Genomic DNA, 14,528 nt, shown 5'->3' with positions numbered 1-14,528 from the left:
ACTCAGGCCCTCTAGTCCTCACAACACCCTCGTAAATCTTTTCTGACTCTTTCCAGTTTAACCACGTCTTTCCTATAACAGGGTGACGAAAACTGTACACAGTACTCCAAGTGCAGCCTCACCAATGACTTATACAACTGTAACATAATGTCCCAACTTCTATACTCAGTGCCCTGACTGATGAAGGCCAGCATGCTAAATGCCTTCATCACCCACTGAGCCATCAAACATAAGATATTATTTAATGAATTGTAAATAAACACCACAAAAATGCACTTAACAGCTCTCCCTGAATGTAAAATATCAAAATAAGTAATTTAATAAAATGCTAACTGGAAATACAAGTGCCCCTTCTAGTGTGTTCTGGTAAGTTCTCTGCATCTGAGGATGTTTTGATGCTAGTATATTGTTACCATATAAAGTGTTTCGGCTTTCTGGTGCTGGGAGGAAGACGTTAGGCTGAGCTGTTGCAAGGATATCTGGCAATGGCCTTGGGACCATCTTTCTGATCCACTTAGATTCAACAGAATAGTTTCCTGTTTGTTATAAATCATTTATATAGCCCACTTTTGCCCAATGTTAATGTTCTGCCATGGTTTTGTGATCAGGGTTGGCCCCTCAAATTCCAGACCTGAATGCTGTTATCACCAAAGACTTTGAGCCACAACCTATACATTTAAATAGCCGATTCTTATGTATAAAAAAACCCATCAACCTGATACTTTAGCTCTGTTTTCTACTCCAGCAATGCTCTCTGACCTCCTGAGAATTTCAAACATTTTCTGTTTTTATTTCTGATTTCAAGCAACTGTAGTGTTTTAGAAATCAAACATGTTTTAAATAAAAGCAGAAAATGTTTGAAATTCTCAGCAGGCCATTGATTTGAAACATTAACTCTGCTTCTCTCTCTGAAGTTGCTTCCTGACCTTCAGAGTATTTCTAGCATTTTCTCTTATTTCAGGTTTCTAGAATCTCCATTTTTTTTTGCTCTTCGGTGAAGCAGGGATCATATTGAGCATTGGACATATGGTACCAGGTCATAAGAGGCAAGGTCGGGCAGAAGTGTGTGTAAACCTGGGAGGGTGGGGTGAGGTGGTAAGGTAGGATCGAAGAATTGTTTAAGTATGTTGTCCTAGGTAGTCAAAGTGAAGAAAAATATTTTGTTATTCTGGTGGATAAGGCAAAGGATGAGATGGAGCTAAGCATTAGAACAGAACTGAAAAAAAGATTTGTGGCAGGAAAAGAAAAGGTATAGAATGTAAACATAATTATACATGGTAGTGGGTGGATGATGTAAAATGTCAAGTTAAGATTTTGAAAGAACATTGAATATCGGGGCTACTGATGATCACAGGTGGGTTAAACAAGGTGAAGTTTGAAGTCAGTTACTGCAAATGGGAGGAATCTATACATTTACTTGGTGAATCTTGTATACATATAACTTTAGTTCAGTTTACTCTGACTCCTAGCAAAGTGATATTTAAGCCAGTCTTTAAATGGTATGATTGTTGCATTAGGACTTACACATTATATTCTTTCAATGTATTTCCCAACATTTTACATGGAATTTGCATGGAAGTCCATCATCGGTCTCTAGCACCTGGAATTTTTTTCACCTATCATCAACATAGGATTAGTGTTGCCAGAAAGTGAATGCATATTGTATGACATTGTGACTGACATTCTAATATTTCTCTGAAAGATGTCTTTCTACATCTTTCCAACATCCTACAATCCTGCGTCAATAACCTCATAATCAAGTCTGGTGGGTATGCAAAATTATAATTGCAATGAAGGCCTTCAGTTTTTATTGAACATGAGTATGATGAAAATATCTCTCGGTTTTCAGTTTTGAGTGATCAGATATTATTACAAGCAGCCACAGCTTTCATCAAGTAGCTAGGACAAACACTGTATCAAAATATTATCCAGCATAAAATTGCTTGCTGTCATATCTCTTCCTTTTCCAATCCTTACCCCAAAAATTAAATACATTGACTTTAGGTTAAAAGTCTGCTGCTGTGAAAGTAAGAATGGGATACAACTTTATAACTGAGCTGCATTGTTCTTCTTGGTGGGTGGCTGTTGATAACTGTGTAGAAGTTTAGGAAATGTTTTCCTTTCTCTGTCTACATTTGTGACCTGACTTGTTGAGTATTTCCAGCATTTTCTGTTTGTATTATCTTGTGATGATATTGTACCCAGTCTAGGGTCCTAAACTTAAGTCAAGACCTTAAGCCTTATCTGTTATAAGTGTCCACTAGTACCCTCTCTTTAGGGAGATTATACTATATCATCTTATATTTCCAAACCTAATTTACTTAACTACTTTATTGTCTTTTCTGAAGGGTTTAGCTGTCAATAATCACTATTTTGAGTAGTGGATCCCCCCCTCCTAACCAAGGAGGAGACATTTCCAGCTTCCACAAATACTTCTGTATACTTTTATTTTAATTGGGACACATTTATTTTGAGGAGTCAATTCTAACAGATTATAATTCTACAAAGGATTTCCAAAACACAAGTACAATTCTTACAAACTAGAAAAACATACCAATGAGTTGCAGGTGAACAAGTCATCTGTCGCAGAAAGAAGGTTCTAGCAAGAGATCCTTCTGGGACACAGGCTGAGGAGTGGGTTCTGCTTCTTCATCTTTGCAACTCCTAACAACCTTTACTGCCTTCTAATATTTATATCATTTCTTAAACCAGTCATCTGGTAACAACCTCATCTGCAAGCAATGTTATTTCTCCTGATTAGGTAAACAGGATTAGTAAAGAGTACTAGTTAGGAATTTAAACTAGTTAATAATAAATACCTTAATCCTTGGTATCTGTTTCCTTCTGCTGATAAACACCATAATCCCCAGCCAGTTTCTTCTACTGTGCTAAAAAGCTGAGTTTATTAATAGGTATCCTGGGCCTGGACAGTGAATATCCATTACCCTCTAACATTTTATAGAATGCAAAAGCAAATGCTGAAATATAGTAATCATTCTGTTGACAATCATAGTTTCTGATTTCCACCTAGCAAGTGGCATTGCTAGTTGAGAGTAGAATGTCATTCATGTTCCATACAACTCCCAGTTAACGGTATTGCTTGGTTTGTTTTTGTTGATGCTGCCTGTGGTTGATTATATGTCAACTGAGATTATCAACTGAGATTATTTGTAGAATGTACTTTCTTCTAACTCGGTAACATGAGCTGTCAACTTTGATAGCTACGAAGAACGATGTAATATTGTCACTGAATCTGTTCAAAACATCTCCATCTTTTGATATGCAAGTGTATTGTTATAATTGCCTCACAACTGGTATTGTAAGCATTTTCATATTAGCTTGTCTATGATTTGTATGCAATAATAGATTAATAGGCTCTTTTGTGGAGAATTCCAGTTGTCATTTGCCTCCAGGTAGAATTCACTTAAAGCATGTTTGTACAAGATTTCATTTTGCTGATTTATTTCCATATTTTTGATTTGAAGGTGATGCCAGCCAGACATATAAGCAGTTTTTCAATCTTGGTTAAATTATGTTGTTTAAAGGAATCATCTTTAAGGCATTTTTCATCTTCTTCTCTATCTTCCTCATTATTTCTATGACTTCCTATCTATGTGGCTCAGCTACAAAAATAGTAAATTCATCGAGTCATTGAGAGGACTTAAAATGTTAATCAAAAGACTAGGAACCAATGCCCCATCAGAAATGATGCTTCACTTCAGTACTTGTGAATACTTCCTAATCTGAAATTGTGACGACTTATTGCTGAGGTCTTTAACTAGAGACCCGATTTGTCTACTCGTAGATGTTAAAGATCCAGTATGCTCAAAGACCAAGGTGTACTTACAGTCAACATGCCCCCTCATCAACTAATGAAAGAACATTTGTCTCATACTATTATTTGGTTCATAGCTTCTGCCAAATGACTGTTGCCCTTATCTACCGAACAATAGCTGCCAAATTATTTTCTAGGAAGAGCATTGAGATTTTTCACATTGATGACTGGAGTGCTGTATTAATGGAAGTCTATTGGTTCATCCAAGCAGAATGAAATTCAGGAGAATGAAGTGTAATTGCATACTAATCAGTGCGTGAGATGGAATTGTTGATAAAGCTTAATTTTGGCAAGATGCTTGTGCATTTGAAAGATGTGCCAAAGGAACTTTTGCTCCTTGCCTCTGAGATAACATGTCATTGATGGTAAAATTACCATAGGTTTATTACATCAAATCAGTATTTACATGTTTCATGACATTAAAGGAAATCTTTGGCCTATTAGTGTATGCTAGTTCTCAGTACAATCTCAGCATTCCCCACTTGTTTCCCTGCAATCCATTATCTCTCACATACCCATCAACTCCAGCCAGATTTGCCTACCACCCACTAACGCATTGAGGAATTTGTGGTAACTAATTAACCTATCAGTCAGCACTTTGGAATGTGGAAGGAAACCATTGCACCTAGAGAAGCTCTCAGAATCACAGGGAAAATGTTCATACTCTGCATAGGCAGCACCTGAGGTCAGGGTGGAACCCAGGTTACTGGAGCTGAAGCATTGTACTGTGTGTGATGTTGCCCCATCCAAAGTCTATCCAAAAAAGGAACTCACTAATGGCTATAAACAGCCTGGGCTTTTGGCCAGCAATAACATTCTTACATACCACGAGGCCAGGTGAATACCAAGGGCAAAAACAAAAAGGGAATGGACTTTCCACATTCCAGAGAATTATGCCACCTACTGGGAATGCACAGAGCAGTGATGCAACTGTTGCTGCACATAAAGTGATCAATCGCTAACCTGTATCTCATACTATGCTTTGAGGTTGGCTGGTGAAAACTTAAATATAAATAGTTGGACATCATTTCTTGTTCTTTCGGAAAACACCTATTACATTACTGCAACACAATTAAATGGCTTCATATGATTTATTATATCCAGAATACTGATATTGACCCTACCACACGGGCATGAGATAGTGAGGTGAGATGGCTAAAAATGAAAAATATCTTGAAAGAACCCATGTCCTGATGTTTAAATTTTGGGATATCTTTTTACCATACTACTTCTGGCCTAGAGAAGAATACAAGGCTACCACCAACCACTCCCCACTAACAAAGCCTCCCTATCCCCATCACCACCATCCACGTGCTTTGGCCCCTAATAGAAGACTTTGATAATTTGGTCTCTGCCATGATTGATCCTGCACCCTTACAGTCTTGTTCACCATTCCCTTTTTTTGATGGCTTATTTCCTATGATTTTATGTCTGTGGTTTCATCAGGGGCCATTCACACCCTTCCTCCAGTGGTGTTGGTAGATGTTTTGGAGCCCATGAAAGGCCACACCATAAGCTGCTCCAGGCTCTGTTATTTCATCACCCTGGTGTCAGCTGCAGACCTTCTTCCCATTACAAGAAATAGGATACCAAATAGGCCCCAGTGATCTCACCATGAGCTCCAATGAGCTATCTATAAATTTTGGAATAGTATTTCAGGTTGATTTCTATTGGCATTGAAACTGATAAATAGACAGAGATTGTTGTGAACCATTCAGACAGTGCTCTGATGAAACTGTCTGTTTCTGTCTGCCTGACATGCCAAGCATTACTAGTATTTTCTGTTTGTATTTCCTCCTTCCTTTCTCCACATTTATACAGTTCTTGAGCTGAAGAAGCATATTGCTGTATTACTTTCTGATCATTTGTGCCACAACTAAATCTAGTGTTCGAGGTGAAATAAGTCCTCTAAACAGACATTGCATGAGGGTATAGTCATTTTTTGGAGCATGTCTTGAGTGTTTTAAATAGTATAGAATTTAAGACTGAGCCTATTTGTTTCACTATGAATAGCTATTTGTTCTCTCTCTTGCAATCCTGGAGGCAATGATCCTTGCAGGACGTGAATACATGCCCTATCAGACTGACCAAATTTGTGTAAAAGATCAGCACTGTAAGATTCAGACAGAGATATTTGGGAACACAGCATTTGTTGAGTTTTTCCTCCATTAACTTTGGAATAACAACAAGAACTTGCATTTACATAATGCTTTTACGATCACAAGGTACTTCATACCAATGTCATCAAGTGAAATTTGACAGTGCAACAAATACAGGCCCTTCTCAGGTTACGAATGCCTAACTTACGGACACCCATACGTAACGAGCTCCCATAAATATTAATAAATTCAAACAAAACCATAGAGTCATAGAGTAATACAGCACGGAAACAGGCCCTTTGGCGCAACTGATCCATGCGAACCACAGCATCCTCCCTGCTAGTCCCACATGCCCACGTTTAGTCCCATAACCCTCCAAGCTCCTCCCTTTCATGCACCTATCCAAATGGCTCTTAAATGTTGCAATTGTACCCACCTCAACTACTTCCTCAGGCATCTCATTCCAGGTACTCACTACCCTCTGTGTAAAGAAGTTACCTCTCGGGTCTCTTTTAAATCATTCCCTTACCTTGTATCTGTGCCCTCTAGTTATGGACTCCCCGACTGTGGGGAAAAGACTATGACCATACACCTTATCCATACGCTTCATGATTTTATAAACTTCTATGAAGTCACCCCTCATATGACTTGTATAACTTCAGCATAATGTCCCTACTCCAAAATTCAGTGCCCCAACTGATGAAGGCCAGCATACTAAATGCCTTCTTCACCACCCTGTCTACTTGCATGGCTGCTTTTAGTGAACTGTGCACTTGTACTCCCAGGTCCCCCTGTTCTGCAACACTCATCAGTGCCCTGCCTTTTACTGTATAAGTCCTGCCCTGGTTTGAATGTCCAAAATGCATCACCTCATACTTATCTACGTTGAAATCCATTTGCCATTCCTCAGCCCATCTCCCTACTGATCAAGATCTCTTTGGCAATTCATTGTAACCTGCTTCACTATCAAGACCCCCTAATTTAGTATCATCGGCAAACTTGCTAATCATGCCATGTATGTTCACATCCAAATCATTTACATACATAATGAATAACGGAGGTCCCAACACTGACTCCTGGGGCACCCCACTAGTCACAGGCCTCCAGTCGGAGAATCGACCTTCAACCATCACCCTCTGCTTCCTATCATTGAGCCAATTCTGAATCCACTTCGCTAGTTCCCCCTGAATCCCATGTTACATAACATTCCAGATCAGCCTGCCATGTGGGACCTTGTCAAGGGCCTTACTAAAGTCCATGTAGACAACATCCACTGCCCTACCTTCATCTGAACCCTTAGTTACCTCTTCAAAAAACTCCAAAATGTTCTCAGACCTGACCTCCCATGCACAAAACCATGTTGACTATTCATGATCAGGCCTTGACTATCCAAGTGATGGTAAATCTTGTCCTTCAGAATTCCCTCCAGTAACTTCCCTACAACTGAAGTCAAGCTGACCGCCCTGTAGTTCATTGGCCTGTCCTTGCTAGCCTTCTTAAACAATGAAACGACATTAATCACCCTCCAGTCTTCTGGAACTTCACCAGAGGCTAACGATGAAGTAAATATCTCTACATGGGCCCCTGTGATTTCTTCCCTGGCCTCCCACGAAGTCCGGGAGTGCACTTGGTCAGGCCCTGGGGACGTGCCCACCTTACTGCACTTCAAGGCTGCAAATACCTCCTTCCTCATAATATGCATATGATCCAAGACCTCACTACTTTTTACCCTCATTTCCCTAGCATCCATGATTTTCTCCTTAGTAAATACCGAGGAGAAATGAGCATTAAAAATCTTGGGCCATCTCCTGTGGCTCCACACATTGGCAGCCCTGATGGTCTTTCAGAGGACCTCATCTCTCCCTAGTCACCCTTTTACTGTTAATATAACTGAAGAACTTTTGGGATTAATTCTGCCTGCTAGATCCAACTCATGACCTCTTTTTGCCCTCCTGATTTCCATCTTAAGCCTGGTCTTAAAACTTTTTATATTTGTCGAGAGATTCATTTGTACCCAGCTGCCTAAATGCAATGTACGCTTCCTTTTTCCTGACCAGAGCCTCAATATATCTCACCAGCTAGGGTTCCTTAAACATGGTATGTCTAGCCTTCACCCTAAAAGGAACATGCCAGCCTGGGACTCTTGATATGACCCTTTTAAAAGCCTCTTCCTTGCCAACTGTTCATTTGCCTTTAAATAGAGTCACCTTGTCAACCTCAGCTAGATCCTGCCTAATGCCCTCAAAGTTTGCCCTGCTCCTGTGGACCTGTTCTATCTTTTTCCATAACTATTTTAAAACTAATTGAATTTTGGTCACTGTACCCCAAAGTGCTTCCCAACTACCACTTCAGTTACTTGGCCCACCTCGTTTCCAAAGAGGAGGTCCAGTATTGCTCCTCCCGAGTAAGTTCCTCTATATATTGCGTGAGGAAATTATCTTGGATGCCCTGCACAAATTCCACCCCATCCAGGCCCTTTACACTCTGGGTGGCCCAGTCAATACCAGGAAAATTGAAATCTCCCACTAGCACTACCCTACTATTCTCACAACTACGTGCAATTTCTTGACATATCTGCTCCTCAAGTTGCTGGGCGGGTCTATAATGTAGCCCTATCAAGGTGACCATCCCCTTCTTATTTCTAAGTTCTACCCATATGGCCTTGTTAGATGATTCCTCAAGAACGTCCTTTCTAAGCACTGCTGTTATGTCCTCCCTCATCAAAAAGGCAACACCCCACCACTCATACCTGTTCTTCTGTTTATGCCTAAAACATCGGTATCCCTGAACATTGAGCTGCCAGTCCTGCCCTCCTCTCAGCCACGTTTTTGTTATGACCACAATATCCCAGTCCCTAGAGGTGATCCACACCCTCAGTTCATCCGCCTTTCCTGTTAAGGTACGAGCATTGAAATAGGACCACTGCTTTAAAGTGCATCTATCTGTCCTTTTACAGTGAATATGACTATTCTGATTGCTTACACTCTCTGGTTGTTGCACCTACCCCTGTTTTCTCACTGACTTCACAAGATCACAAGATCACAAGACAAGGGAGCAGAAGTAGGCCATTCGGCCCATTGAGTCGACTGCAAAGAAAAGGAAAAAAAAAAGAAATGAGAAATTTGGGGGGGGGCAAAAGAAACTTCTCTCTCATTATAATACTGTGGAGATATGGTTGCTGTATCAAGTGATTTTGTGTATTTTCCAACTTATGGACTTCACTCTAGAGTGCCACCCCCTGCCAGTCTAGTTTAAACCGGTCTTGGAAGAAAAATACTTGTTTTACAGTAATCAGACACCATTGAAAAACACGATGATGCTGGAGGAACTCAGCAGGCCAGGTAGCATCCGTGCAGAAAAGCAGGCGGTCAACATTTTGGGTCAGGACGCTCCTTCATGACTGAAGATAGGAAAAGGGGAAGCCCAATATATAGGAGGGAAAAGCAGAGCAGTGATAGGTGGACAAGGGTAGCTGAAGAAGGGTCCTGACCCGAAACATTGGCCACCTGCTTTTCTCTACGGATGCTGCCTGGCCTGCTGAGTTCCTTCAAAAACATCATGTTTTTCATCTCGATTCCAGTATCTGCAGTCCTTGTTTCTGGAGTCAGACATATTGTCTGTTAAGAACACAGGCTGCCAGTTCCACAGTGGGAGTCCACTTAAGAGAGTTGCTTTGGAAATTAACAAGCAATCGCTTTTATTGATACTTGTGCAACAATATTCCATTAAACAATGTAACATCCACTGATACTTCAAGCCCATCAAAGTCATTCTGTACCATTGTAACTAGGCATGGGAAGACAATAAATAAATGTTCATGTAATTGGCCTTCACAACACCATTCATTATAATACTGTGGAGATATGGTTGCTGTATCAAGTGATTTTTGTGTATTTTCCAACTTATGGACAAAATCAACAGAACTGATTCATAACCCAGGAATGGCCTGTAAAGAGATCTGAGAGCAGAGGAGGACAGTTTTAGGAAGTATTTAGGGAAGGTGAAGTAGAGAGGCTTTGAAATCTGAAAGCATAGCTGCCAATTTTGGAGCAATTAAAATTGGAGATGTTCACAAAGTTGGAACTGGAAGAGTCTACATACTCAAAAGATTGAGGTTAGTGTAGTTTGCTGAGATGGAGAGCAGTGATGTTGTGGAGGGATTTGGAGTGAATGAAGTCATCATTTGTTTTTTGGACTTTTCTTTATTGGCAGAGTTGTTTTAAGATTGTTATTCCGTTCGGGGGAGAAAGATTTCAATTTCCATTGAGTAAAATTATCAGTTATGGATTCTAAATTGCTGTTTTACTCCTTACTTAAATTTCACAATGCAAATCAAGTCCAGAATCAGAAATTTTCTTCAGTTTTGAGAAGTTCAGAATAAATTGTTTTTTAACACTTAGCAAGTTTTGCAGGAACCACAGACTGTGGAAATTCCCTTTACTTCCCCAATGCAATTTCTGTTGTGATCTTTCATCCATAGAGTCATAGAGAGATGCACCACAGAAACAGGTCCTTTGACCATCAGGTACCCATTTACTCCAATCCTACATTAATCCCCATTTTTTATTCTTTCCACATTCTCATAAACTCTTCCCTTATTCTACCACTTACCTATGCACTAGGGGCAGTTTACAGTCGCAAATTAACCTACTAATCCACACATCTTTGGGATGCAGGAGGAAACCGGACCACCCAAAGGAAACCCACACAGTTAATGTGCAAACTCCACAAAGACAGGACCCAAGGTCAGGATTGAATCCGGATCTCAGGTGGTGTGACACAGCAGTTCCACTATTCAGAATTCCCTATGGTTCCACATTGGGGCACAACTCCTGCATTCCCTTTCACCTCTATTAAGTAATATCCCACCATGAGCTGGAAGTCTGTTCCCTTCAGTAATGCCCAGAAATTCATCTATCATATCAATGGGTGTAATATTATTTAATGAGTATCGTTAAGCAAGTGTTTATTAAGAGATGGTCTTGTCTGTTTCCAAAGCGTACCTACTAAGTGTCTTCCTACTGTAAGACTGTAGTCTGTTCTGTTCACTGACAGCAGTGTTTGTTTAAGCAGCTATCCTTGTAATTTTAATTACTGTTTGTAGGCTGCATTTGAAAGAATTTTGAAGGCTAGTTCTTGTTTGGTTCAAAAATTACAACACCTTAAACTTTTATATTATCTGACTATGGTTGCATATGGTTAGAAGTATGGAATGCTCAGCTGATTGCTCAATGGATAAATATCATGTGATGTGAGTCTGAGTATTGAGTTCAAGAAGATCTCAGGATCAATCCCTGATTTGGGCTGGCACATCTGCAGGACCTTTTGACATTGATATCCTCAATCTGCAACAATAGTAACATCAATTTAGATCGTGCAACCAACATAAAATGTCCCAAGGCATTTAACTGAAGTGATATCAGCAAATATTTGACCACAATGCACATTAAGAAATCTTAGGCCATTTGACAAATGATTGAGTGATTGAAATAGTAGATTTGCAAATTAAAGCGTGCAGTGATCTCAGATTGTCAAAATGGTAATGACAATGTGAGCCCATGGAGGGACGAGAAAGCAAGGATATGAAATTTTAAAACTCAGCTGTTTCTTGACCAATCTAAGGTAGAACTGTATGCTCTGGAATGATGTCTGCATATGGGCTGCTTAAGTTGGGAGGCTTTTCAGGAGAGGCTTTTATAGTTCAGTCTGCAAATAAAAAGGACAAGGATGAGGTTTCAGCAGCTGAAAGTGAAGTTAGGGTCACATTAATTAACAGTAATGGAGGCAGAAGTATTATACATGGCAGAGAAGTTCAGCCTCAAATAGTTGTCAGAGAGAGGGTGGAGTCAATATTCATTGCTTGATGTTGAACAAGTTTGCCACTCAGTGGATTTTCCTTTAGACCAAGTAATTGTGCCCGCCCCTCCCCTCCCCACCCCCCCCCCCCCACACACACACACACACACACACACACACACACACACACACACACACACACACACACACACACCCCTTGCCCTTTGATTATGATTCCTGACACCTCCACTGCTCATCCATTTCATACTCTGAATCCCCAGCAACTAGCAGCCAATAATGCCTCTCAGCTGCCGGTAACTGATACCCCCCCAAAACACTGATCCCAATAAATCCTTAAATCAGACTCATAACCTCCCCATTTTCCTTTGTACACTCCCCTATTTTGGAGGCCTGGTGCACTATAGAGCTTTGCAGAGCTTTGTCCTCAAAGGGACATAAGCTGGCTTGCAGCACATTATTCATTTAACACATCTTTCCAAACATCAGAATGTTTAAGTCTCTTTTCCTCCCCAAGTCAACCAAAATCTTTATTGTAAGTAGTAAGATCCATATGTAGCAGTGCCTTGGGTGGTGTTTGTTCCATTTCATCTACATAATTTTTAAAATGTATTCTCATTGTATGATTGTAATAAACGTGCACAAGTTATATATATAGAGTTGTAATTATTTCCAATTTCTTGAATCCCACATTTTTTTAAATACTTGGTGTTGGGTAGGATATTTCTTAAGTGGTTACAGATGGGTAAATATTAATGTTAAAAGGGACCTGGACATCTTTGTACTCGTGTCACTGAAAGCCAACATCCACATACGGTAAAACAGTAGGAGAGCAAATGATATGTTGGCTTTTATTGCAAGAGGATTTGAAAACTGGAGTAAAGGTGTCATACTGCAATTGTATAGGGCCCCATTAAGACTGTACCTAAAATGTACAAAATACTGTTTTCTTTTTCCATCTTCAAAAAATAGGTAATGCAGCAAAGATCCAATAGCCTGTTTCCTAGGATGCTGCGTTTCACATCGGAGGAGTGTTTGATTAGACAAGGCCTGCATTCTCTAGAGTTTGGATAAATGAATGGTGACCTCTTTGAAGCTTACACAATTCTTACATGACACGATGGGGTAAATGCTGTTTCCCCTGGCTGGTGAGGCATCTACAGCTGACACAAGAAGACATTTCTTCAGTCAAGCAGTGGTGAATCTTTGTAATTCTCTGCCCTGAAGCACTCTGGAGGCTCAGTCATTTCAAACCAGAGAGTGATAGATTTAAAGGAATCTGGGGATAGTGCAGGAAAATGGACTGAAGTAAAATATTAGCCATGATCTTGATGAATGACAGAGTAGGTTCAAAGGACAGGTAGTATAATCTTATTCCAATTTCTTGCATTCTTATATAAAATATATTAGCAGAGTATTTTAAATTGTTCTAATCACTGTATATGCAAAAGATATGTTAAGTAAAGCATCTTTAAAAAATATTATTTCCCATGCCAAACACACAAATTTTCGTTATAACCTCCAGCTGTATCACAGACATCTTTGTGCTGGAATGGAATGTTAGTGCAAGAATTGTATTTCAGTCCCCTGACTTCTCCCCTTCACTCATAGTTGTCCTTTAGGTGACAAAGAAACAGCTTCTATGAATGGTTACATTATTTCTTTCTCTTTCTTTTTTTTCCCCCCAAAGTGAAAGGAACACACTGTTGAAGGAAGCAGAGGTCTTGCACAGAGCCAGATTTTTCCCACGTAATCCAAATTTATGGTATTTGCAATGAACCTGAATTCCTGGGCATTGTGACAGAATACATGAGCAATGGATCTTTGGACCAGCTCCTACATCAGGTAATGTGCTCAATATAAGGTGGTTTTTCCTGCATATTGGTACATTCTTGCATGACTTGCATTTATACAGTTCTTTTTCTTGTGAATTTAGGATATCACAAAGCACCTTCAGTGTAGTCATTGTAATGATTGTTGAAACATTGAAAATACAAATTCCTGAAATATCTACAGGTTAGACCATTAATCAATGGAGAAACTTTAGCTTTAAAATGGCCAATACCTCTATTATGGTAAATAGGTTATGAATAGATCTAAATCATTTACTTGTTAGTTTCTAGATTTTCAGATGTCCAGTTAATTAAAATGATTGGCCAAATTATTTAAGTAATCCAATAATTTTTCTCCCCAGATTATTTGTCATCTTCTTTGAGATTCTACAGACTTTAAGTTCTTAGCATAATTTTCCCATTGGGCTTTGAACATAGGTTCCAGAAATATGTTTGGTACATTGGTTGCTGTTCGACCTTTCAAAACCAACACATGGTACTTAAATTGCAACAATGCAACATTATTAGCTTCCATGACTCTTATGCTTTAAATTATGACTATTCCACATTAAGCCAGAAGATTGTTGGTTATAGCTTTATTCTACCATCCCCCCACCGCATCACTCCTATTTTCTGAGCTCTGGTAATACTATTATGATGAGTGCCTATTTTTACTTTGTAGGTTCCTCATAGACAAATGCACTTCCACCTCCTGGAATCTTTCCAGGTGGCTGTTTTGAATCAAGCATTGGTTGAAGTTTGCACAGACCACCCCGCCCCCCCCCCCCCCCCCACCATTGAAAATGGCAGGGATAAAAATGTGCTTTAAATTGTTTGTGTCCCAGCAACAGAAAACATAGTGGAGACAGTGTAATCACTCATCAGCTGGAGTCTAAAATAACTGGTTGCTCTATGTTCATAGCTAAACTGTTTCATCACACAATTTTC

At 39.7% G+C, this 14,528-nt stretch overlaps 1 protein-coding gene across 1 annotated transcript in view; it reads left to right on the top strand.

The window, feature by feature from the left end:
• LOC127574658 (receptor-interacting serine/threonine-protein kinase 2-like) overlaps positions 1–14,528 on the top strand; it is a 58,478-nt gene that overhangs the window by 10,669 nt on the left and 33,281 nt on the right. Inside the window, 2 exon segments of the mRNA XM_052023875.1 lie at positions 13,439–13,487; positions 13,489–13,593. Coding sequence (XP_051879835.1) covers positions 13,439–13,487; positions 13,489–13,593 — 154 coding nt within the window.

Source organism: Pristis pectinata, chromosome 9 (genome assembly GCF_009764475.1).
Source record: "Pristis pectinata isolate sPriPec2 chromosome 9, sPriPec2.1.pri, whole genome shotgun sequence".
Lineage (NCBI taxonomy): Eukaryota > Metazoa > Chordata > Chondrichthyes > Rhinopristiformes > Pristidae > Pristis > Pristis pectinata.
The sequence above is the reverse complement of the archived record's forward strand: the minus strand, read 5'-3'. Positions and strand labels throughout refer to the sequence as shown.